This window comes from Apteryx mantelli, chromosome 14, assembly GCF_036417845.1.
Source record: "Apteryx mantelli isolate bAptMan1 chromosome 14, bAptMan1.hap1, whole genome shotgun sequence".
Lineage (NCBI taxonomy): Eukaryota > Metazoa > Chordata > Aves > Apterygiformes > Apterygidae > Apteryx > Apteryx mantelli.
Window position 1 is genome coordinate 4,745,090 of NC_089991.1, and position 26,475 is coordinate 4,771,564.

Here is a 26,475-nt window from a genome sequence, read left to right on the forward strand (position 1 = left end):
GGCTGCGAGAAAAGTGCAAGTTCGCCCCACGCTAGTATTAGTTACAGTATGAAAATCATAACATATGACCTGCTGTAGAATTGCTCCTTCCTAACAGGTTTTTTGAAGCTTTACCAAGGAACAAAAAATGAGATTCAGTCGTCCCCATGATATTAGCTGTCCCTCAGCACTGCAGAATAAAAGCCATCCAGTGCAGACACGCCACCACCACAGAACAACCCCCCAAATCGCCAACTGGGGGCACTGGGTGTACTGGGCTTTGCCAGTGAGGCGCCATTACAGCACCGGCGCCTGCCAGGGGCCCGCAGCCCCTTCCTCGTGGAGAGGGCAGCTCTTTTTAACTCCTCCATCTTGTGGTGGATTAATTTTCCGTCAAAAAAGCCGGAAGACCCCCGCGCCAATTCCGATTTGGTCTGTGGGGGGGCTGCAGCAGCAGCGCGGACCTCCGGCGCGGCCGCCCCTTCCCTTTCCCTTCCCCTCCCCCTCCCCCCCTCTCCACAGCGCAGCTCGGCTCTTCCCGCCCCGTCCGCTTCCTCCCGGCCGCGGGGGGGACGGCGCGCATGCGCACTGCGCCGCCCGCGAGCTTCCCTCTCCCCCCCCGCCCGCTCTCCCGCCTCCTGGCGCGCACATCCGGGTCCCGGCGCGCTGGCCCCGCCGGCGCCGCCGCGCCGTTGTCCCCCTCCGCGGGCTGCGAATAAAGTTTTGTTGAGAGCGGGCGGCTGCGGCCCGGCCGGCGCGTCGAGCCTAACGGACGCCCGCCCGCGCCCGGTGCCCGCCAGCGGCGGCGGAGGCCGCCTCGCCTCGCCGCGCCGTGTCGGGTGGGTCGGGGAGCGCCGCGGCGGCGGCGGCGGGAGGCTGCGCGGCGGGGCCGGTGCTGGGGGCGGCGGGGGGGCGCGAGGCCGGTGCCGCCGTTGCGGTCGGGGTTTTCCCTGAGGGGAAAGTCACGGGCCCTTTTGGGAAACTTTTCTTTTTTTACCCCCTCTTTTTTTCCCCCCCCCCCCTTTCCTCCGCGGGAGACGGGGGCGAGGCCCTCCCGCCGCCGCGCGGGTGGCTGGCACGGGCCGCGTGAGGTGAGTCACGGCTCGGCGATGACAGCGTTGCGGCGGCGCGGGCCTGGCGGCGGCCGGGCCGGACCGGGCCGGGCCGCGGCGCAGGGGCCTCCCGCGGGCGGCGGGGCTGGAGCTGCGACGGAGGGGGGGGCAGGGGGCCGGGCCGGGCCCGCGCCGCCACCGCGCAACGCGGGCTCGGCGGGACGGCGGGACGGCGCTGTTAAAACATGCTCCGCGCTGATAAAAATAAGTCTGTGCACGTAACTGTAGAAGCCAACTGAATGCTAATAAGTTTTCTTGTTGCTTTTTTTTTGGTGAGGAGGAACTCCGCTGCTCTTCCGCGGTCTGTGACCTAAGCAAGCGAAACGGGAAGAGTAATAAATCCACATGTTTCGAGGACGCTGATAAAGAGGCGCTTTCTTGCGAACGTGGTGTTAGGGCACGCTTGTCCGTCTTGGCCTTTCTTGTCTTCATCCAGTATTGACAGCTGCTTGAGAACAGATGGACCACTTAACTGGTTTAGAATGGCAATTTTTGTTTTCTGTGGGTTGTAAACTTAATAGAGGAAATATGGTCTTGTGGTTAAAGCACAAGACTGGAAATCAAGTGATCCATGTTCTGTTCCAGCTGTGGAGTTTCTGGTGTGATTTTAAGTAAATCAACTGAATATATTTCTGTGTAAAACGGGGTAGGGAAGAACTCATTTCCTGAGATTCGTTAATGGTTGTTGAATCTTTAGGTGGAATCTGTATAAATTTAGAGATTTTATTCAGCGAATAATCTGGGCTATCTACTTTGACGAAAACTACCAGGAATAACTGTCAATATTTGCATTAGGCTAAAAGTTTTGTCTTCTCGGGGGGAAATTAGGTCTGTAATGTGTGTTGGTTATAGATGCAATCTCTTCCTGGTTTCATTCCTTTATTGATTTCAGATAATTTATCTACCAGGTATGGCTTTAAAATACTGAAAACTGAAACAACTGTTGTACTGTACAGAACTTACATAATTGAGATGTATAATGAAGATTCTTCTGATTTTCTGAAGGATTCTAAAATTTGATTGAAGAGAGGGGAGGAGGGAAGCAGTACAAACACATTTCCTAGTTATGTGCACATGCTTTTTAAAAGCTGTAGTACTTTACAAAGTTGTCGTCTGGTGGCAGTGGAAGTTAATAGAAGAAGCAAATAACTTAATTGAAGATGTTTCATAATTAGCATGTTGTAATTTTTGAGAGTGTACTGTCTGTGTAGGGTGCTGCTAGATTTAATGTCTTAATCTTTACTGTTTGGTAGTTGCTTACTCTTACCTCTGATAGTAAAATTCTGTTCACTTGGCCTGGAAATTGCTGTTAAGTGTTTGATGTCATTTACTTTTGAAAAAAAATTTTGATTATTGGGATGCTTGCCTTTGTCAAGCGCTTCTTCTTTCAAATATGGAGAAAATACACTTTAGTGATGGAGGAATCATCTTTTTTTTCTGAAAAGAAAACTTTCTTCTTAGTGAAAGCCCATGAGAGGCACAAGATAAATAACCATGATGGATATGAGAGATGGAAAAGGAGGGAGAGAGGCTTCCTATGCTTTTCTTTCTTTTGATGGCAAAATCGCAACACAGGGGTATGATGCTCCAAACAACTGTGCTAGATTTTTTTGTTTGTTTGTTTGATCTTTGGAATTTTAATATGTGATCAAACCTGAAAGCATTATTACTGTGGACCCCATACTTCTCCATTCTTGTTCTGAAGTCAGATTCTTAATCTTACAACTTCAGTGGATGATCTCCTTTTTAAAATTTTCATATTAATAGAATATTATCAGAGTTTGTTGAAATTCTCTCTCATGATAGAATGCAAGCGCTTTATTAAACATAGTGTGCATTTCCACACTTGTTTGAATAGTCTTTGCAAATAATGTTATAATCTTAAATATTCCAGAGGACTTTTTTGATTGCAAGAAGATGTCCTCTATATTTTCTTCACAGTTGTCTGAAGGAAAATCCAAGAAGTCTTTTGTTTTATTGCTCTTGGCTGAACTGCATACCTGCAGAAATGCTGCTTCTATGGCAATTTTAAGTGAGTCCCCATTTCTTCCTTCCCCACCAATTTAATGTTTCATATTGATTAAAATGCAGGTTTCTCTTCATGTCTGTGATAGCTTCATCAAAATAATTTTTAATGTGTTAATGTTTCTTTTTAAAATATTTTTATATAATTTTTTAGGTTAGCAAGTTCAGTTTATTGAAAGCAGGAGAGCAGCTTGTACTCAAAATTCAAAGGTATTTATTCTTGTGCAAACTGAGAACACTTGAGACGTTTCATGGCTAACATTGATAAACAACTCATTAAAAGCAAATTGAGCAGTAATTTAAGACTTTTGCTGTTATCGTTAGTAGTGATGTAAGTTGCTACATTGCTTTCTGGAAACCTTTTTAGCCGTGTTCCTGTGACCACGTAGAAAAGTTTGGCTGACACTTCGGTGTGCTTGACCAGTGTGGGTTGGCAAGGTGCGGAACGCCGTCTGCCAAGTCTGTATCCCTACTGACCTACCACCAAGGTTGAGCCTGCCAGGACCGTCATCCTTGACAGAGGATCTTTGTCAGAATAGCTGCTACTGATCCACCAACTATGAGGTAGTGTCTCTGAATTCTGGGTCAGTGGATGTCACAAACTGACAAATTTAGAATACTTTGCCTTTCATTCATTCTGCGCAAGGGGAAAAAAAGCTTAGTGAATTACTATTGTCAGTGTTCCCTCCAAACCCTGTAGCTTTTATAAACTTGTCACAGTTTTAATGCAGTTCACTTGGAATGGGAGTGTCTGTGTGTGTGCACATGTATACATATACATTTTTTTTCCCCTTCTCTCTTTTAAAGCTTTATGAAAGTCTGTACAGTCCCTGCTTTCAGGTTACACTCTTTGTTGCCAGTTGACATTTTAGTGGTCATATTTAGGATCTTATTCTTTAATGATGGTCTTTCACATGAGCAGCTTAGTTTTTGGAAGACTTTATCTATCTTGTTAATTTTTTAATGTATTTTAGGGCTTTTGAAGAATAGAAGCATGACAAAGTAAAGGATGTCATCAATATTCCTAGTTTTCCTGCCGATATAGTGTTGAGATACAATTATGTAACATTTTGTATGTCTTTATTTTGATGGATTGCCATTGTCAATGAGGGCTGTTCATTCTAGCCATCCAGTTGCTTGTCCTTGTCCACCAAACCACCACTGGAAGCATGGGTTTTTGGTTTTGTTCAGTGAAATTTACTGAGGTTCTTGTATGTAGTTTTAATTAAGAAATGGATATTAACTTGCATTAATCTACTGTGGTAGGGTAGGTACTGAAGTTTCAGGACTGACTTTCAGAAGTGCTAAGTAGAATTGATGGCGTTTTTCAGCATAATACTTTTGTTGGGAAGTGCCTATTAGTTTGAAATAGAAAGTTAGAAAGTGTGAGAAAAATGCACAGTTCTGACTAAACACTTATGGGAGAGAGATTTTGTTTTTTAGATGGAGTCTGTAGGTTTTGAGAGCTTCTAAAAAAGCTAATCACTCAGTAATTAGAGTAGTGGCAGATACCAGGGACACATGAACAGGGGATTTTCTTGTTTTAAGTGGATACCTTAAGGAATAGGTGGTAGCTTTTTTTTAGGGATTGGGAAGATTGTCTTTTTTTTCCTTCTGTCTCCCCTCCCCCATATCACGGTTAAACTGAGTTTTGTCGTGATGCAGAACAAATTCAAAACTATTTTTGTTCTTTGGTCACACTTTTTGCTGAACTTTTCTTGGCAGTAGTTGGAAGTGAGGATGATCTTGAAATGCAGTGGGGCTCTATTAGTGAACTTCTGACTGGGACTTCTTTCGTGACATAAATCATTACCACTTGTGTGTGTGTGTGGTTTTTTTTAAGTGATTGTCACAAAGATGCTTTAAGAAAATCAGAAGCATTGCTTTTGCATCATTAAACTTCTATGGCTAGCTGAGTTACATAGCTTTTGTGATAATGGTTCTTTCATGTAGGATGCCTTATTTGCTTTTTGTGCTTGGTCCCAAAGTTTTTGTTATGTTTCTTTCAAGAGAGTGCTAGTTAAATACTTCACAGATGACAGAGTTAGATACTTAATTTTCTTTAACTGTTTTAGATGACGTACAGATGCGGAAGTAAAAAGAACAAGTATTACGAGGGAAAGCAGGGTTTGAAGTTTTTAATACATTTTTTTTGTTGTTTGAAGAGCAGTCACAGTTGGTAAATTTTTGAAGATGTTAGACAATCTTTTTTTCCTGTTCTTATTTGCATGTGTGATTAGTCAGAATACTTTGCTTCAAACATGCCTGTAAGGCAATATAAAGAAATTCAGTGCTAGTATAAAAGCAGTTATCACAAGTTTCAGTCAACTGGATGTCCATTTAGATATCCAAGTCCCGTTTTGATGAAACTGCCCGGAATTCCTAATTAGTATCCTGCAGCAGATCTCTCTTCATCTTTTACTTACATTAAGGGGAGGTGGGAAACAAATAATTGATTGTATTCTTCATGAGTAAGATGTTGAGTGGCATATTTTGAAGAAAAACCTTTTCTGTTCAAAGACTGTGGCAGTGGTAAGGCATATGTAGGTTTCCTTTTATTAGCCCCTCAAGTTCTTCAATCATGGTGTGAGAAGGATGGTATCTTAATTTAGTCGTGCATGGAAAAGCTATGGAGCTAATACATCTTCTATATTTTTCTTGAAGAAAAGACTAATAAATGCCATTGGATGGGCACATGCTCTAGAGTACGATGTAATATGGGGAAGAATGTGTATGTAAGTAGTGTTTAATGATTTTAAAAGGAGTTGAGAAAACGATGATGAGAAAACAAGCATTGTGCACAGTTCCTATCAGGAAATTTATAAGGAAAGAGAGTTTAATAAAACCAGGTAAAGTTGATATGCAGTGAAGTTGTAGTTTAAAAAAAATATTGATAATTAAATATTGTATAATATGCTATAATATGGTCTGAGTTTCTGAGCTTTCTGTGTGAATATATAATGTGTTAACATGCATATGGAGCATACTTCAGCATTTCTAAGTTTTAAAGGGCAATAAAGTTATGCACAAGTGCCGACTGCAACACACAGTTCTTAACTGGCAAGTCTGAAGCAATTCTAATGAACTACCGATTGTGTAGATAGTTATAAGGGTGGTTTGTTTATATTATGAAACTGATTCTCAAAGCAGCTTCTAATCATGAGCAGTGAAGTTCCTTGTTTCAGGTTGGATACGATGCTACAGGAAGCTCTCTTCATTTGCAAGCAAGTAAATTAAGCAGGAAAAGAATAGTGCTTGTATATTTGAAATGCAAGCTCAGTGTTGACAGTAGGAAATGATGAGGATCATGTAGTTGTTACCCATTTTATTCTTATGCTTCTGAAAAACATTCATTGTTATGCTGCATGGAGTGATGGGTTGCTTGAGTAACGGTGCTTTAGATCTAGATTTCTGCTGATAGGAAGTTCAGAGTTTGGAATCAGTGGCAGAACGCATTGTATGAAAAGTGTATCTTATCAAAATAAATCCACCATATGTAATCTCATATTGATTTGTTCTGGCCTGAGTTCCTTTCAGGCCCCTTTAGATATGGAACCAAGTTAACCTGTTAGATATGCCAGTTTCATACAGCAGGTTAAAATCTCATAAGAGGAACCAAAAGTTAGTTGAAATGCTTAATATTTGTGATGATAGATAAAAGCGTCTATTTCCACGCCCTCCCCAGCAAATGAAATTTAATTTATGAGTTCTGCTGTTACCTAACTTCATTTATGTATAGCTGGGTTGATGAGGTATTAAGAAGGGGTTCAAACAATGGACTTGTTCACACAACTTATTTCCATTTGCTGTAATCATTAGCAAGAACTTTAAATGTATAAATAATGTCTTCCCCAAAGTCTCGTTTTGATACAGAGATTAATTCCTCTTATGTTCATCCTCTAAAATACCCTTATGCCACCTAATGCAATGCATTACACTCATTTTGTAAAGACTATTTGTAACTAATTGCTTTTAAAAATGTAATAATATGTTTTTCAGCCTATGTTTTCTTGTAGCTCAGTTGAAAAATTATTGAGTAAAAGAGGGTAATGCATAACAGACCATCTAGCTCTTAAGGAAATTCAAGAGAGCTTTTTTTCCCCATGAAAGTTCTTACCTGCTGCTTCCAGAGAGGTGCAATGCTATGAATGAAATGCGACTCTTAAAAAACATTTGTTTCTGTTCTTGCACATTATTGTGACGTACTCTCGTGCTTCAGTCACAACTCATTGGAAGGTGTGCTCTTAAAGCCTCAGAAGAAGTTGATTCTAGATGGTCTGTTGAAGCTATTCAAAGCATGTCATGCATATTTAGAAATCTTTCGATGTTTAGATGCTGAAATTACATAAAATTAAAATAAATGCTATAAATACGGTTTATGCAGCTCATTCAGAAATTTTAAAACCCGGGAAGAGTTGCAGTTTCTATGAAAATGTTTAATTTCTGTACATAAATGCCTAAACCTACTGCTTTGTGACCTTTTGTAGCTTTCAAAAGAAAACACTTTTGGTCTACAAATAATATATGAACCTCTTTAAATCTACCTAGTTTTCTTAAGAAAAAGAGAAAACTGTAAACTGTTGGTATTTATATGCCTTCCAAAGTGGACTTCCCAAAGGCTAATAATGAAAGAAATTTAGTGTCATTTGTACTGCTGAAAGCCTATTGGTAGTTTGTAGCAAGGTTTTCTTTCCCTTGCTCTTCTTTGACAGGTGAAAATACACTTCAGTGGAAAAGTCTTGGAAGCCTCACAGGTGGCCAGAATAGTTTTATAGTAAATGATTAATATTTTCAGCTCTGTTGAGCTTGACTTAACTATAGGAATCTCTAGTTTATGTATGTGCTATAATAATCCATTATAAATATTTCCTGTGCACTTCTCTGCTTTTGGTGCTAGTAAAAAAAATGCTGTCTCTTTAAAACAGAATGGTTCTGCCCTCAATTAAGATTTTTTGAAAGCATATCTGAGAAATAGAAATTGTAATTGTCTTCTCCCTGTTCTGAGATTCTAGGTGGGTTCATTTCCTTTTTTAGGGGTGTGAGCAACCACTGAAATCCTGTAGCTATTGAATGTTCCCAAGGCATGAAAGTAGGTTAATTTTGACTATAAACAGCTTTTACTTTTCAGAACACTAAACTTTTATCCTCAATAAAAGCGTAAAATTAGCCTGTATTCATAGCCGAGTTTATCTCCCTTTATATATTTCCTGTTACTTTGAAGGATGCAAAAGTTTTCATATGTATAATTGTTTTAGGAAACCAAATTTACACTCAAGATGCAGGCATATTCTTCTAGTTCAGAAGAAAGCTGGTGATGGCTTTTTCCTGTTTTTTTGTTTTTTTTCTTTTTTCTTTTTTTTTCTTTTTGCAATATCTTCTTATAAGCGCTTACTGAAGCAGTGAGAGACCTGTGCCCATTTCATTTGTTTTTTTCATTTTGTTTTTATGAGGGTTTCGGAACAAATAAGATGTTTAACCAGTATTTCTGTTCATTTTTCTTTTCCCAGTTTTTGCCATGTTATTGAAACCATGCTGAATCATCAAGGAATTATTAACAGGGTTAAGCTACTGGGAGAAATAAATGTAGAGACAGGGTCCCGTCCCCCCTCCCCCCCCCCCTTTTTTTTTTTCTTTTTTTTAAGCTTCTGCCTTCTTCATAGCAGAGTGTCTTTGGGTCTGTTCCCTCCTTCTTTCACCATCTCGCCCCTACCCCCAGCAGCAAATCTAGACTGATTACATATGGGGCATTATAAATGCTTTGACTAGGGATATTTGCAGTGTATCTTTGGCTGATGATGCTTAATATATGACTTGGTGTAGGCTTAAGCATTTATGTGAGTTCGGTACTAAAATGCCCTGAGTCTTTAGGGTTCCTGAAAACTATTTTTTGGTTGTTAAATTGGTTATTATAGGAAAGTACCCAGCCATGTATCTAAATGCGTTTTTCTAAAAGTGTCTTATAAAAACCTTATCGGGTGATTTATTTATTTTTATTTTTTAGTTAATCAAAGATGAGAGGAAAAAAGATCCCCTTGATTAAAGGTGGTGATGGAAGAGAACCAGGGGGGACTTAAATCTTCATTTCTTTCTCTTATGTGCAGAGTTAATGTCCCAGGGTATGTTAGGTGTTCTAATTCACCACCGTTTATCAAAAGTTTAGAGACAATGTTATTTGGCAGTCTCTGTAGCAAGAAAGGAAGCATCTTTTGTTGTTGACATCCTTTCTCTTAGCTCTGCTCTTGCATTTTGCCAGCTGCTCATTGTCTGTACTTGCTTATTTAGTATTCACAAGGGATTTTATAAGTTCTTATCAGTTCGTTGCCACAGCACATCATTTCCTCTTGTCATCGTTACTTCTTAATTTGAGGGGGAAAAGAAACAACAGGTTTGCATTAGAACTGGTGAGTGGTTTAAAAAAAAAACCGCCATTCATGAGCACTGTATGAGTTGCACAGCATTGTTTTGTTCATTCTCTCATTTCTAATGCAGTTTGTAGTAAAGGTCTCACTTCTAGTGCTTACTCTGCCATGCCTTCCCCCCCGCCCCCTTCTTTTCTGAGGAGAGGAAAACAATTTTTTTGCCAAAGGCTAAAAATATCCAGTGCTTCAGATATTCCTCTTAGAAGATACAAGGAAGTTCAGCATTAAAAATAGTGGTAGCTGAAAAGATTGACCCCCTTTCTGAATGGCTGGAGGGAGGCTGGTTTGGGGAGGTTAGTTTTTTTGGACTTTATTTAGCTATCTACAGTTTCTTCCTCATCTTTTTATACTCTTTAAAAATATAGGGTACTTGATTAGACCTCAAACATGTAGATGCTTTAGTGTGTTCTCCTTCTGAGAAAAAAGGATGGATTTGAGAAGCTGAATATTTCTCTGGAGTGTTGGCTGTGGAACTGTTGGTTCCACCTTACCTACTCTTTATTTCTTAACAGCAAGTTTAAATCTTCTGGTGAGTAATTGTTTGCCTAATAGCTAAGTTTTACTAGACAAGCATTGTGTCAGGGATAAAATACAAGCGTATTTCAAAAACCTGTCTTCAGAACTGTGTGTTAATTTCAATCTCAGTTGATCATTTTGTTAGGAAATTCATGGTTTTACAGAATTTTTTGACAACTCTCTTAACAGAATGATGCTGTTCCTTTGGTCCCTTCGCTCTCCTTTTCCCACTAATCGATAATGAGACAACTGGGGACTCTGTTTTATCTTCATTTAGCTTGGGAGAGAGGTTCTAGTAGTGTTCTTTTTGTTGTTGTTTTTAAGCAAAATTAGGCACAGTGGCAAGGTTTGAAACAGTCATTCTTTTACCATCTGACTTTGTTCTACCTTTTTCTTGTTTACTAACCACTTGTTAACTCACCTTTTTTTTTTTAATAGAACTAAATTAGAAGAATCATCATTTTTGATGTGAAGACTTCATCACTGACATCCATACGTTCAGTTGTTAGCCTCCAAGAAATAATACAGCTGATCAGTTGCAATAACTGCTTTTGTATACACTGACATTTATTTGCAAAAAAAACCCCCCCAAAACCCCTCAGCAAACCTTTTGAAGACTTGTGTCAAATGACGTCAATGGCCAGTTTGTTCTCCTTTACTAGCCCAGCTGTAAAGCGTCTGTTGGGCTGGAAACAAGGAGATGAAGAGGAAAAATGGGCAGAAAAAGCTGTTGACGCTTTGGTAAAAAAGTTGAAAAAGAAAAAGGGTGCTATGGAAGAATTGGAGAAAGCCTTGAGCAGTCCAGGACAGCCCAGCAAGTGTGTTACTATCCCCCGTTCTTTAGATGGGCGACTTCAAGTTTCTCACCGAAAAGGCCTTCCCCATGTTATTTACTGTCGCGTTTGGCGTTGGCCTGATCTACAAAGCCATCATGAGCTGAAGCCATTGGATATTTGTGAATTTCCTTTTGGATCTAAGCAGAAGGAAGTCTGCATCAATCCATACCACTATAAGAGGGTGGAAAGCCCAGGTATGTTTGAATATGGCTGTTTAAAAGCTGAACAAAATCTCCAGAAACTACCTCTTTTTCACTTCCTCCTCCTCCAGTACTACGTAGTGAATTAAATTCAGTGTATGAGGGGGTTTGGAAGAGTAATGTTCAAAGTGCAGTTTTCTTGTGGGTTTGGGGGGGAGGTCATACGTTTTGTACACAGCTATTTCTGTGATAAATCATATTTTTCCACCAGATCTCTTAGGCCTGCTTCCCATAAAGTTAGTGGCAAAATTCTCATTTAGAATAAAATAGGAAAGTAGTAATCAGAAGACTTCAGTTTCTTTGAGAAACTTGCTTATGAGCCTCAGTCCTTGTGAGGAGGTTGGTAGTGTTCTTTCAGGGACTTAATATTTAATCAGTTAGTGACATGAATCAAGGAAGAAAGCTCCCTGCTTGACCTCTCGTTGTCAGGCCAGCAGAGTTGAGCAGAACTAAGAGCGATCAGTTAGAGCAAATTACGTACCAGAATGTGTCAGGTAGTGAGTCTGCTCTTAAGACATGGTTGCCATGGGAGGTGAGGAGGATCGTGGTTATGAGTGGGAGAGAAGAATTTTGTTACTCTGGGAAGTATAGTGAAAAGTTGCTGCCGTTGTTCCACAAAATGGTTGTAGGATATGCTCTACTTGAATTCCATATGTCAGATTATTTGAATTTAAAAATTAAAACTCCAACTTGGCCATAGCTGTATATTGTGGTATGGATTTTGTATATCTTCAGTGTAAAGAACTATGTAAGGATCTAGTTTGACTGTTAATTTTGGTAATATTGACTCTGGCTTTCCTTTTGCATTGATTTGATAATTTACACTGGTTTTTATGCTTCCGAATCAGTACTTCTGTGCACTCTACATGTGCACTGTGCTTAAAAAAAAAAAAAAAAGGCAAAAAAGCTAAACAAAGGATTCCTTCCAGTTGTGTGAAATATGAGTTTATTTCTGCTTTCTTGCAAGAGTAAAGTTTTAGTTTTCTATGAAGTATAATTTAAAAGAATAAAGGAGAAAAAACAGGACAGAGGGAAGACAGTTGGATCCTCTACTCTTTTCCCTCCTCTTGCCACCCCAACTAGTGTTGAAATTATTATGGTGAGCAGAAGTAACACATTTGTATCCTGTTCCTTCTATCTGTATTTTTAATCTAAATTTCTGTTTTTTTGTTTTTTCTGTTTTAGTTCTACCTCCAGTGTTAGTGCCTAGACATAGTGAATTCAATCCACAGCACAGTCTACTTGTTCAGTTCAGGAACCTAAGCCACAATGAACCACATATGCCACATAATGCGACATTTCCAGATTCTTTCCAGCAACCCAACAACACTCCATTTTCCATTTCGCCAAACAGTCCCTATCCACCTTCTCCAGCCAGCAGCACTTATCCGAGTTCCCCAGCTAGTTCTGGACCATCTAGTCCATTTCAGCTACCGGGTAAGTATAGCCTAAACATGAACTTGTTAAAAATGATTGAAAGATTTTACTGTAATGCTAATATCTATTGCGACTTCTTTATGAATTTGTGACACTTGCAATAAATTGTTCTGCTATTTGCATTTTAGGGTTTTTTTCTATGTTAGTGGTTGGAGTTAATTGCTCTAGTTTTATTTTTCCAAACGCTTTTCATCACAGATACTATAGTAGTGAATTATTCTGCACAGCTTCAACACACAGTCTTTGAATACTTTAGAAGAACATCTAGCAATGAAAAGAAAGCACATATAACTGACTGACCAAAAAATGTGTTGGTGTCTGTCTCTGAACCAAAATACTTAAATGTGATATTTAACTGGAAAAATTTAGTGTGAATTTTCAGTAGGAGAAACTTAACTGATCTGTGTGAAAATAGAAGAAAAAAACCCCCCAAAACTGAAAGAGTCAAAGGGAAGAAGCCAGTAAGAAGAATATATTGATGGCATCTGTGTGGGATTTCTGAAATGGGGAGCAACAGGGTGTTGATACACCTACTGCTCTATAGAATGGAAGAATGCAGAGAGATCCACACTTGTGTAATGAACTCAGCCTACAGAAGCAGCAAAAAAATAGCCATCTGGTTTAGGCCTTCACTGTCCAATGTCAAACAGATAGCATTGCTCCTTCCTGCTTTATTTCTTTTGGAACATGGAGAAAAGAGTGGGCAAGAAAGCTAATGTTTGTGTTGCAAAAATGGGAACTGCAGTCATCCTGCCCAATTGCAGAAGCGCAGGTTAAAAAAAAAAAAACTGTCTCAGTTTTTCTCATGCGTGTAGTCTTGTTGTTGAGTTCCTGTAGGTAAGCATACAGCTGTTGATGGAGACACCTGTAAAGAAAGCTGTCTGGGTCATCTTCCGATTACTTTGAAAATTGGTCCCAGTGTTAATGTTTCTTGCAAAAGTGTTATTCATTTATTTTGCAGTTGTAAGCAGTCAAAATTATTTGGGTTTATACAGTTTTATTTATTTATTTTTTTTGTTTGTTTGTAGCTGATACTCCACCTCCTGCATATATGCCCCCTGATGATCAGATGGGGCAGGATAATTCTCAGTCTATGGACACAAGCAATACCATGATCCCTCAAATCATGCCAAATTTATCTACCAGAGGTAAGTTAGAGTATGGTGTAAAATTAACTTCATTTAAGTTATTAATACTAATGGCCAAATCGATTGAATAACTTCAAATGGTGCAATAAACCTGTGCTGATAGGTGGAGGCAGTCCAAGACAAACTGGAAGCAAACCAGAAAAGAAGAACTGAGAAACAGAGCTTGCATTGCTTACTTGTTTGACTTTTGGTTATCTCAGCTTTTAAAGTATTGCATAGTATCGCTTATGACAAGTTGAACTTTTTTTTTTCATTTCTCAGAATTGCTGAGTCTTTTACTGCTACCTTTGTGTGCTCTTGGAATTGTATATACTGGAAGGCTCTGAAAATTGAGTCCCAAAACATCTATTATAAAAGTGGACAGAAAAATTGTGTTTTGCTTAATATCACAGTCATCTATGTATTTTTTCTGTTTGTATAGTTTTTTTTTAACTTAACATCAGGTCTAAAATAGGAAAATAATTATAAAAATTAATGGAATAACTGAAATGCATAAAAGTTAAAATTGTCAAGATTTTAATCAGTAAGGATTGTTCTTGCCCATCATGTCATATGTTGACTACACTATTAGTTATTTATTGATATTTTGTAGGGCTTGCTTTACAGTTCTAGATTTAATATTTTAACGCTTATATAAACTGGTATTTTCATTTTGCTTATTTTCAGATGTTCAGCCTGTTGCCTATGAAGAGCCCAAACACTGGTGTTCAATTGTGTATTACGAATTAAATAACCGTGTTGGGGAGGCTTTTCATGCATCTTCTACAAGTGTCTTAGTAGATGGGTTTACAGATCCCTCCAATAATAAAAACAGGTTCTGCTTAGGTTTGCTCTCAAATGTTAATCGCAACTCAACAATTGAGAACACTAGACGACATATTGGAAAAGGTAAAACTTAATTGTGTTATGCGTGATTAAGAAGCTAAGAGTAGTAGGAGTAAAAACAAGGATTTTTCTGAGAATAGTTATTGTTGCACTATACAGAAATTGAAGTAATCTCTGTTATATTACCTACCTCTCCAGTATCTGAAGGCAACTTAAATAGGCATGGTTTGACTCTCTAATTAGTTTAGGAATTGCATGTGTTTTTGTTTGGCATTAATTTGAAAGATTAAATATTACCTTTTCCTTACTGAGTTATATTGTCATATGGGCTTGTTTGTTATGGTTAATGATACCCTGTGTATAGAACTTTCTGTTTCAGCACTAAGAAAGTTATCGCAGGACTTCTGAAGTTCCATGTTAGATCTGCTTCTTAAAGTAAATTCTTCATAACCACTTTATAGTATATCAAAGAGGGTTTTTTGTTGTTTTTTTGGTTCACGCAGGATATTACACTGCTGTCTCTAGTATGCTCAAATGTCTTGCATGAGTTGGAAGCAGGACTTTGAAGTGCTAATGCAAAACTGTGAGGGCTCATTTGTCTGGGTGAATCCATGGGGTGTGTATGTGTGTGGGAGGGATTCCTGAAGACAGCAGGTTTTGCAAGATCTACTAGTTTTCCCATGCTCTTTGGCTGATAGCACATACAGATGCACAGTTTTCATCTTTGCTGATGGGATGTGCTTGGATTATCTTAAAATGTAGTATTCTTTTTCTGATTATATCCTTTTTTGCAATTAACTAATCAAGTCTTGAGAAGAGAACCCCTTTTCTGTTACGCTTGTCCTGAGGCCTTTTTAGCGCATGAAATAATTTAGTGCAATTGGTCTTGAATTTTTTGCTGCAAGCCACTATCAGCTTTTAGTATATCTCAAGATCCTTCCTGTCCCTTATCAGTCTTTTAATTAGTAATTAGAAGCTACTATAAACATGACAAAATTTTGCAGAGAATTTGGAAATCGCTAAATATATTAGTGTCTGTTAGAAACATGCCTCTCCATTTCTGTCATCGGAGAAAAGTTAATGTAAAAAAAGGAGAAAAACTGATTTGGGGGGGAGGAGGGGGAGCACGAGGGTCTTCTGTTTTGGATCGCCCCTTGCGATGGCACCAGCAGAGGCATCTTATGTATTTGTCTAATATCAGAAATGTAACAAGGATCCAAGATCATGTTGTAGAGTAGATGGTAATGACTGCAACTAAATCTTCAGCTTTAAAATGTCTACATCTCTAATACTTGACATTAAACTAAAAATCTGCTTTATGGCAACAGTTCTGAGAACATATAAGGCAGTTTTTGGATAAAATGTTATTCATTTATGGCTTTTGCTTGGTCTTGTTTTTTGCCTCCTTTAAAACTACCTAGTCATATTTGCTAAACTTTTTTTCTGTAGGAGCATTGCATTGCAAGCCTAAATGATTTCTAATCAATGTATTTGGATTTTTTTTTTTTTTTTTTTTTAAGTATCTCGTTCTTTTTCACGGAACAGTATGCTGTTCTTATATCCCTTCTTCAAAGATCTCTCACTAGGTCTTTACGCAAAAAAATTTAGCTAGCAAGTGGTAGTCCCTGTCTTTTTAAATAAATAAGATTTTGTGGTGGAAATATGTTCTTGCCCACACAAGATTTTCTGACAGTTGCTTATAGTTGATCAGGCCAATGATTCCTTTGAGTAAACTTCATCCTTCCGTAGTCCCAAGTGGATCCAGCAGTGTTCACAACAGTTGTTGCTGTCTGAAAGATTAACTTGCATCTGTTGACTTGCTACAGCCTCACCTGGCAAACCACAGGATAGTCTGTAGTGGATTCTGAGATTATTTCAAGGAAGATTTACCAAACTGAAGCACGTGCCAACCCATTTAACAATGGCGGTTGGGGGAGAGGAGGAAGATCGGGGAGAAGGAAGGCAAGAATCTCAAAGTGGCAGTGAAATTGTTTTTGGACACTGAAAGTGTCAGTGGTTCTTATGTGTTAATTTTTAGTCAATTATTTAGGTGGTAGAATGTGAAAGACAGTGTTACAAGCTTCAGAACATACAGGGGGATCATTTATTTGCATAGTGGAATCCAGGCAAATCTGATAAACCTAAGGAATCTCTTGATTTTAAGGTTTATGAAGTCTGATGGTGTTTAAATTGTACAGGTAATTGGACTTTCCTCTCCCTTTATTTGATCAGATATAATGAAAATCTGAGCAGATTATAGATATACTTTCTCATTTGTATCTATCATTGTCTCTCCTCCTAAGACTTTTTTTTTTCTCAATCTGAATTTCTGTAAGCAGAGGCTACTGGTTTTATAAAACTGGAGTTTTAAAATCCACAAAAGTTATCTAAGAAACTATCTTGAAATAACTGTTGACATGTTAAGTAAAGGGGTTTTTTTTGTTGTTCTTTTTTTTCATTCTATTCTGTAGTTGATGAGAGAAGGACATCTAGTGGCTGATGTATAATGAAGCCTACCATATTTTGAAATGAAAAAGTATATTGTACTGTGGGCATAAGACTTAGGGGGCAAAAGAACTTTTTCTGAAAAGCTCTTCAAATGGAAAATCTGCTTGGTTGTCCCCTGAGTTCAAGGGGGTTGTACTAAGTGCTATCTTTTTGGAAAACGTAACTTGAAACCACTTTTATCTAACTTTGTTTTTAAGGAGTTCATCTCTACTATGTTGGTGGGGAAGTCTATGCTGAGTGTTTAAGTGACAGCAGCATATTTGTACAGAGCAGGAACTGCAACTACCACCATGGCTTTCATCCAACAACTGTATGCAAGATTCCTAGTGGCTGCAGTCTAAAAATTTTTAACAATCAGGAGTTTGCTCAGCTTTTAGCTCAGTCTGTCAACCATGGATTTGAAGCAGTGTATGAGCTCACCAAAATGTGCACCATTCGAATGAGTTTTGTAAAGGTAAACAAATTATTTTGGAGTATTTAAACTTACTGTGGACTTTGAGATACTCAGCAGTAATTACGCTAGCACTGTAACAGTGTAGCAAAGCTGTTTTGAGGTGGTATGATTCTTACTTTTCAATTTTAAATATGTTGAAACATGGTTAATTTGGGGAGGGGAGAGATAAACTGATGGAAAGAGGGAAAAGCACAGATTTGCCATGTTGAAAGGTGGCTGTGTATTTTGTTGCTTCAGTATTCAGGACAGGGACTTAATCATTGTAGCTGCCATAGTTTTATTAAAGGAGACTTGAGCTTATGCTCTAGATTTGAATGAAGTGTCAAGAGCGAAGTGAACTGTAAGACCACTAAAAGAATGTGACTAGAGAAGAGCATAATTGCAGAAAAATGTGCAACCTTCAAACAGATTAACTGACTTTTTTTTTTCTCCACACTTCATTATTATGCTATTTTGGTGACATGGTTTAAATTTATGAAGTCATTGTGCTGTTACTCTCACAGTAATGTTTCCACATCATTGTTTAACCAAAAGACTCTCAATTTCAGATTTAGCTTGGAGTGTAGACTTGTGCCGCGTAGTTTCTTTGCACCTTGTTCAAAAAGAAATCTTGATACGATATATTTAAGGTTAAAATAAAATGTGTTAGGAAAACTTTGTTCCACAGAAATAGACTTGTTTAAAAACCAATAGATATTTGTGCAGATCTTTCCAGAAAGCTCTTTCTGTACTGAAAGAACTGCTGTAATTGTCGTTTGCCCTGAGTTAAGAATGATGGTAGGGCTCCATGTTCCTCCTTCAAGTTGGCTGGATTATATACACTATTATATGCATTGTTTGCTGTCTTCCCTCCTCACCCTTTTCATATATGCTGTGGTGGTGCCTACAGATCCAGCTGAGCCTCATCTAGTTAAATTCTGTCCAAACACAGGATGAGACACTTCTCTAAGAGCTTACAATTGTTTGTATTGTCAATTATGATGAAAGAAATGCTGTTTAACTTGATGAGGATGTGGAGGATAGGAAACAAGGGAGAGAAATAGAAGAGAGATGTAGCCTTAGCCAGGAGTCATTCCTGAGGCAGCAGTCCGTTCCAAGGAGGAGCATGTGGAGTCATTCCAAATCCATAGCAGAGAGGACTTGATTCAGCAGAGAGAACCTCTTCTTTTTTTTTTTTTTCTTTCAATAAGAACTGTTGCTTGATCATGAATTATCTTTAAATAAGTATCTTAGAACATGACTTTGTACTTCTTGTTAGTACAGTTATTTCGAAACACAGTATATTCTCAACTTGATTGGTAACGTTTTGTTCATTTTTATAGGGATGGGGAGCTGAATATCATCGACAAGATGTCACGAGCACCCCATGCTGGATAGAAATTCATCTTCATGGGCCCCTGCAGTGGCTGGATAAAGTACTTACACAAATGGGTTCTCCTCTTAACCCCATCTCATCTGTTTCATAGTGCTGAGATACTATCTTCAACCTTATTTTTAGTGAACTTATTCTAATTCTAGAGAAACTTCCAGTGTGGATACTGTGAGCTATATGGAGAATGGATCTTACATTTTAACTTTTTTTTTTTTTTAATCCCTTTGTGACCAATTCCATTGTGTATAGCTGATCAATTTTACATTTCAATTTGTTCTTGTGATGCTTAAGTGACAGTTGAGCCCTAAGGGAAAAAAAGTCTATTGAAAAATTCAGAACACTTTTCCCCTCCTTCAAGTAGAACTTAAACAGGCATATGTCTTAACTGGAAATTTTTTTCTTTTTGAACTGTAGGGACAAGAATTATGAAGACTGATTTCAGAAAATAAATACATATCATAGTTTTGGGTTTTTTTAATGTTTATAAAACTGAACATGTGCAGCTCCAGCTAGCAAACTGTATTTTTAGGGTAGTTGCTTAACATCTTAAGATTGACATCTGTCATAAGCAAAATTAGACTTTATTACAGCTAATTTGCCTCAGATTGAACAATGTGACTTTTTTTTTAAGTGTATACATGAAATATACTTTTTACAAATATTGGAGTGGTTTAAAAACACTTGTCTTTTGGAAAATGCTGTCATAAACACACTGTGTATTAATGCAGAATAGCGAATCTTAGCCTTTTCCCACTTCAGTTTTGTAATATTGCTTTTAACCACCATTTTAAATAGCAATTGATACAAGGTAAACATCTTGCACGTTTCTGGAGTAGTAATTCTTGTTTTGCTTTGATTTACACTCATGCCATTTGGATGTGGTTGCCAAGGCCTATTTCTTTTTAGGTACCCTTTTCTATTTTAACATAAACACTACTATTTGTAAATGACAGTTCTTACTACTTTTTGGAAGGAATAAGTTTTTTTTTTTTCTTTTTGGTGTTCTGGCTGTTTATTTTACCTGTCTGGAATTAATCTGTGTTAGGCCTTTTGATCTCTCAGTAGACATTATGCAGTATTCGTGATTACACTGTATTTAATTCACTTTCAGTATGAGTTTGAGTCTCTTTGAAGACTGTGAGTGGCTTAGCAAATTAGTAACTGAATGCAGAAGCTTTTACTTCTAGATTGTGTAATTTAATACAGAGGTGTTGGTAATGACCAAAAGTAATCACTTTTTTGTAGTCTACGTAACAGTGGTCTTGATCCTGTCCCTAATGGCAGGGGTTCAGTCAGAAGACTCGTAACTGTAATTGGCAGCTTTAGGGAATTGAAGGACTGCGTTAATCTGATGATGAAATTACTCTCTCTCATACAAGGAATCCTATTGCCTGTGCTGTTGTACTACTTGGTAGAGGATTTCAACACTGTACAAAACACTAAAAGAAATCAGCTAAATAACATATGCGTAGTTTTCCCCTTTAAATAATAAAAAAAAAAACAGGAGGCTGAAAGAAATGTTCTAAGAGCATTAAAAGTGAATTATGTACAAAATTTCTTTGCATGCAGAAAAAGACCTGTTGTATTTTTTAACTCCTTATTGTCATATTTCTCTTTCCCAAACATCTTTTCAGAAAGGGTTCAGTGTTTGGGGGAGAGAGACTGAAAACTTAAAATGCAAACACTTATTAAAAGATGTGTTGCAGTTAACTACTGCAGTCCTGAGACATCGTTTGCTTACACAAGTTCTTGTGTCTTCTATTGAATGACAGAGTTTCTGCTCAAATGTGGAAATTGTGCATTATATGGTACCTAAGTAACAAATCATCTTAAAGGAATAAAATTGTTTACGTGTCATTAAAATGTTTCTTATGAAATGCCTTAAAGGAATAAAGATAAACTGTAACACTTTTTCAGAACCCTAATGCTCTCTTGTACAGGAATTACTATATCACTTTTTTTTAAGCAGTTTCTCCAGTGTGTTTAAAAACAAAAGTACATCTTCAGGAAATGGGGAGTAATATTATGTGCCACTCATTTTTTGGATCTTCTCTCATTCTTTGGAACTGCAATCCACAAATGGTTCTCTTGATTGAATAAGATGCAAACTCAGCTGGCCACAGGATCAGGCTTCCATTTTCCTCTCCCCAGGCCTGACTTTTGTCAAGTCGCTGGATATGTATATTTGACACTACAGGATTTTTTTTTCTTGATTAGCTTTTATTATAAATGTCATGGCACATTGAATTAAGGAGGGATCCCAGTTGTAGGTACAAGGTTTTACTTCATCCAAAATGTATTTCACCTGGCTTCATCTCTGTTCACTTGTATGTTTAGATGTGGCCGACTGATTCAAGAATGGGTGCTGAAGTGGGTGTTCATGAGCCAGAGCTGGCGCTTAGCGCTAGTTTTGTGGTTAGATTGGCTACCCATGCACTGAACCATAATTTCAGCAGTACTATCCAGTTAACCCACTTCTGATGCTGTCATTAAGTACTAAAGTACTCTGACTGGCATTTCTCTGCTTGTGTACATATTTTTGAACCGTAATGTATGCAGTGCTGGGGATATCCTTGTGACTGCTAATTTTGCCAGGACAGATTTGCAGGGGGAGTCCCAGTAAGATTTGTCCATGTGCTGCTTTTCTGTTTCTTTTAAGTAGAACTTCTTGAGAGCTTTCTAGTTAGCAAATTTTGTGTGCTGCTGGTTCATGGTGTTCCTAATCATGCTTAGTTTATCCGTGCTACTGGTAAAAATTCAGATATCGGTGCACAGCTGGGTTGGATGAGAACTTTGACACTAATTATGCTTTAAATATAGTGATAAGAGATTGCTGCTTCTGTTACAGTATACTTGTGTTTAAGTCACTTCTTAATCTAGATGGAAGGATGGAGAAACTGGGTCAGCCAGTAGTTTGTTAATGGAAGATGGAGCCTTTCCAGTATAGCCCAGCTTAGACTGAATGTTACTCTTCAGTGAGAGCTATTTTGGCTTTTGTAGTGCAAGCATATTCTTCCGTTTGGGCATTTTTCTGTTTTGCACCAACCACAGCACTAATTAACAGCTTTGGCAGTACCAGCAAAGAGCCTAGAACAGGCATATACTGAAGTTCTTTCTGGGCTTGCTTTATAGTCACTAAGATAGGGTAGTAGATTGGATTTTTCTCTTTAGAGGACTTCAGTCTTGCTGGCAGTCAATCCAGCACCTTGCGTAAGTATTACATTCATTTAATTGTATTAGGCATGAAGTAGTTGTACATGAAGGGATGACATTGGGTTATAGTATCTATAGGACCAAAATAAAACTTTCTAGTATGACTGACAGATGAGAGAAGTCTAACGAAACAGCCCACTAGTCAAAATAACAGTGGAACTGCCTACAGGTTGTGATTCAGCATAGAATTTTTAAAAATATTGGAAATCTTTTGTTTTTTTGCCTGAAGCTATGAATTTATTTTTTTTTTTCCACAGTATTACCATGTAAAAGTTTTCTACTCTTGGGCAGGTCTAGAGAAACATTAAAATGTGTCAAGATTTTCCCTAGTTTGATTTTTTTTTTTTTTTTTTTTTCCCCCAGGATATTGTTTTAGCTGCCCAAAATGTTGCTAGTAACAGTCTTTAAAAAGAATGGTTTTTTTTTTTTTTAATGTTTTGCTTCAAAAGACAGTTGTGACTAACACTTTCTTATAGTTGTGAAGTTTCTTTAGGAAGGAAACCCATTCTGAATTCAAATCAATAGACCAAACCATCAGATTACAACATAATTTTGCTTTATTGTGCTGCTCCATAAACCTGCTTCTGTGTTTGTTGCAAGCATAACCTTTATGCTTTTGTTTACATTGTAGGAAACACAGCTCTAGCAATGAGTTTTTTCATTTAACTCTAAACATCTTTTTATTTTGTTAATTTTAAAATTATTAGGTTTTGCTATGTTATGTTTTTAAAGATATTTTTTGCATACTGCTGCTCATATTTCAATAAACAAAAAAAAAACCCACAGATTTTTCTTATTTTCTTTATCTGTAACTCAGTACATGTCTCAAACAGATTTGTGTTCAAGGGTTGACTCATGAACTCTCCTGTAACTCACTGCTGATGTCTTGCTGTGTACATATTCCTCTGCACACACGTGATCTAGTCGTGTTTAAATAGTTTTCCATAGCTTTTTGGCAACACAAAAGCTGCAGTGCTCTCAGAAACACACTAACTTACTTCGTTATTTTATTGTGTTCTTTTTAGTTGGGTTTGTAGAATAGAACCAAGGAAAAAACTTGGTTCCCACCAAAAATATTAGTTTTCAAAATTGGCAAAAATAGTTAAATCAGTAATACAGAAAATGTGTATCTGTAAGACTTTAGCAACTCTCTTGCTAACATATTTTGGGGGTGCCTGGGAGTTTTTATATTGTGGCTAGCCATAACTTTTTTAAAGACAATCATGTGTAGAACTTTAATTGATAACCTTCATTTCAATGAAAAAGCTATATTGAAACTCAAGTACTGTTAAAATGGAAATTTAGGACCTTTTTAGTGAGCTCCTCTTACTGTGTGTTATCCTAACTTTTTAAGACTGAGGGGAAGAAAATTTGTTTCTTGCTTATCTAGATATTACAGAAATAAGTAGAGGATGAAATAGTAATTTTTTTAAGCGAGGACCACACAGATTAAGAGAAATCCCTTCTTTTTGCAAAATGAGTACAAAAATACTGAATTTTATTATTTTAATTTGGTTTATGTTGGTGATGGGATTAGTTGTGCCAGAGAGATCTTGTATGTTCACTGTGGACTCTTCCAAGAAAATGCAAGGTAAGGAAGGGCACAACATGAAGTCAATAATCTGCTGAAAATTGTCTAGAAATCAAAACTAAATTACATCTGAAATGGGATACTTTGTAGAGGAGCTTGCTCATGAGTTATCTTATTCTCCAAAAAATTCAAATGAAAAATCTTCTCATCTGTGGTTTCTGTTTGTATTTGTGAAATGCACATTATTACAAGAAATAATAAATCGCTTTAGTTACTAAGGGACACACAGGGTTCCATTTCCACAGGGATTTGCCAGTCCATACAAGAGCAACAGGAAGGACAAATTATTTGATTAATTAGTGCAAAGCTGAAACAAAACAGATGATACAAGATTATTGATCTTGTCTGTGCTTCCTGTTTTGGGACTTAATTTGGCTAGTAGACTACCACCCTGTAGTAATACTGCATGTAGGTTTTTTTCATAATTTCTCCGTAATACTCATTAACTTTTTTCCTGTGAATGTAATTAATTTTGTGTGTGACCACACTAGTAAGGAGGATCTAATCACTCAGGTGCAGAAGACTTAGAAGTTTTTGCTGTTCTCAGTGTGCTATTTTGAAAAATGGTTCAAGGATAATACAGCAAATGCTTGCTCCACGCTTCTTGCTCTTAGCAGATACCTACTGTCCTCTTAATATATGTTGAAGCAGTTTTCAATTCAAAAGTATTTTAAGAACAGACCTATTTAAAAAAGTTTAGCTTTTACAGTTCTTCTAAGTGATGGTTCTTTTATACTAAATTTTTGAGGTGATGTGGGTCAGGATCAGAAAGATCTTCCCAGAGAACATGAAGTGTAATAATAAGTGATCCCAGACTGTTAAGTAGTCTGTGTATGCTGAGTGCTGTAGGACACTGTCACACCCTAAAAATTACAGCTTCTCTCCATCTTGAAGCCAGGAAATGTTTTGCTCTCCTTCCTGTCCTTTCTAAAACTCCTTCCCGATAGATTTTGTATGTTTAACTGTATGTAAGCAATTTCTTTTCTCCAGTGGCTCACCTGGTTTTGGATGAGATGGGAGATGCAAGGGAGAAAGAAAGGAAAGAATTAATGATGACCTCTTTTTTTTTTTCCCCTTCCTGATACTGTGTTTTGACATTCTTGCTTCCAAAACAATGGTGGCCATTGAAAGTTCGAATAGGATTTACTATAAGAATACTGCCTAGATGTTACAGACTTATTTGCAAGTGAGTAACATCTCAAATTAAGAGTGTTGCAGTGGCTTGTTGGCTTTCCATCTGTTTGTCATCATTTAAAAGTACAACAAAGCTGAATATTTCATTTTGAAAGCGTAAAATTGCTAGCTTGCTTTCTCCTGGAAATACCAATAAACTTGAAACGCCTTAATGCAAATTTTTGGAGGAGTAAAGATCAGAAGTTCTCTGCGACAACTTCTTTTTGTATGGTAACCTTCTTCCCTGGATTGGGCTATTTAGGTTTCTTTAAATTTCTTTTGCCGTTGTTTAACCAGACTTTCGGCTGAAGGGTTGGGTGTTTGGGGTTTGGTCCAGAAGTTTTAGGTGGCCTTGTGTTAATTAACAGCCTTCTACTAGGTTTAAAAAAAAAAAAACAACATAGTTGTTAACTCTTTAAAACATTATTTTATAGAGTGAAGAGCTTTTGTTAATCTTACTAGTCTTTCCATCTGGGCAACGTAGAGATATTGTAATAGTGGATAACTACATCTTTGTGTGTAGTTATCCAAAGTAAGCAGTAAAATTCGTCATTTATGTTCTGTTCTGAAGGGCAGAGGGGAAACTTTGGGCAAAACCCACCTCTCCCCTTCCATCCCCCCTCCCCCCCCCAACCCCCCCCCCCCCAAACCCCAACAACCCTGCATTTTCTGTTTAAATGAGTCAGCAGCTACTTTTTTTAACTATGTAGAGAGAAAAATATTTAACTGGCATTTAAAGTAATTAACATGGAGTGTCCTGTACCCTGTGGCTGGAGAAGTCAATCGTTCTTGTTCCAGAAGGTGCCTTGTCCTAGCTGAGGACCTTTCCTTCTCTGACACCACTCCTAGAAATCCTCCTCATCTAGAAAACTGTTCTGAAGAAGCTGAGGAAAACTTAGAAAAATACTTTTGCTATAAATACTCTGATCTGATTGATGCAGTTTGTGCGTGGATCAGTTCATCAGGATATTGGTGATCATCTGAAATATCAAGTCAGTGCACTAAATCGGGTGTTTCTGAATAGCTTTCATTAAATGAGCACTTTGTGGCACGGAAATACTGAGTTTCCATTTAACCTGCCAAATTCAGTGTTTTTACCTATATGATTTTAAAGCTTAATAAAAATATTACTCCCTGCCTCAAATAAGTGAATATAATAAGCTAAATAATATCAATGAATTTTGTCTAGGGAGCTCATCTCTTTGATTGCACACTCATATCACTGAATTTCTCACTTAAAGCTTGTGATCTGCGGTATGGAGGGGAATGGTGTCATGTTTTACTGTGCTACGTTTTGAAAGAGCACTGGCCGTACAGCGAGAGGTGTGACAAGTCCGCGCAGAATCTGGATTCTAACTTGCTCCGTCTCCCGTTATTACAAAGCTGCACTGTAAACTTGGCACATTTTCCAGACACTTGCTGCTGTTTTAAAAAAAAAAAAAGGGGGGGGGTGGGAACCACACGGGGTGGTGACATTGGCTCTGATTTCCCTTTAAATCTTAAGCAGCGTTAATCATCTGTCTTGGGATGCAGAGTAAGCTGTCGTCTTTTTCTGTGTGCTAAAGGGCATTTCTGAAAAAGCCCCAAGGCACCTGTAATTTATCATCCACTCCATTAAATGTGCTTGTATTTAGATACCATATCATCATGCTGCTTGATTAATGTTG

The 26,475-nt window shown here is 37.9% G+C and overlaps 1 protein-coding gene across 4 annotated transcripts; it reads left to right on the forward strand.

The window, feature by feature from the left end:
* Positions 1-774: 774 nt before the first annotated feature.
* Positions 775-22,827, forward strand: SMAD5 (SMAD family member 5). Of its 4 annotated transcripts, none has more exons than XM_067304590.1 (7): positions 775-818; positions 10,490-11,081; positions 12,273-12,524; positions 13,553-13,672; positions 14,339-14,560; positions 17,203-17,459; positions 18,782-22,827. In XM_067304590.1, exons 2-7 carry the CDS (start codon positions 10,679-10,681, stop codon positions 18,923-18,925), a joined length of 1,398 nt encoding a protein of 465 aa, XP_067160691.1. In that variant the 5' UTR covers positions 775-818; positions 10,490-10,678; the 3' UTR covers positions 18,926-22,827. The 4 variants fall into 4 exon arrangements, with proteins under 4 accessions (XP_067160691.1, XP_067160692.1, XP_013801416.1 ...); XM_067304591.1 differs by lacking the exon at positions 775-818 and adding an exon at positions 1,032-1,070; XM_013945962.2 differs by lacking the exon at positions 775-818 and adding an exon at positions 3,098-3,123.
* The last annotated feature ends 3,648 nt before the right edge of the window (positions 22,828-26,475 follow it).

What these genes read in the sequence shown, in the direction of transcription:
- SMAD5 (XM_067304590.1), top strand. Translation starts at nt 10,679, where the DNA reads ATGACGTCAATGGCCAGTTTGTTCTCCTTTACTAGCCCAGCTGTAAAG. An exon ending in GCCAAATTTATCTACCAGAG is followed by an intron (nt 13,673 to 14,338) that starts GTAAGTTAGAGT and finishes GCTTATTTTCAG; the next exon opens with ATGTTCAGCCTGTTGCCTAT. An exon ending in TAGACGACATATTGGAAAAG is followed by an intron (nt 14,561 to 17,202) that starts GTAAAACTTAAT and finishes TTTGTTTTTAAG; the next exon opens with GAGTTCATCTCTACTATGTT.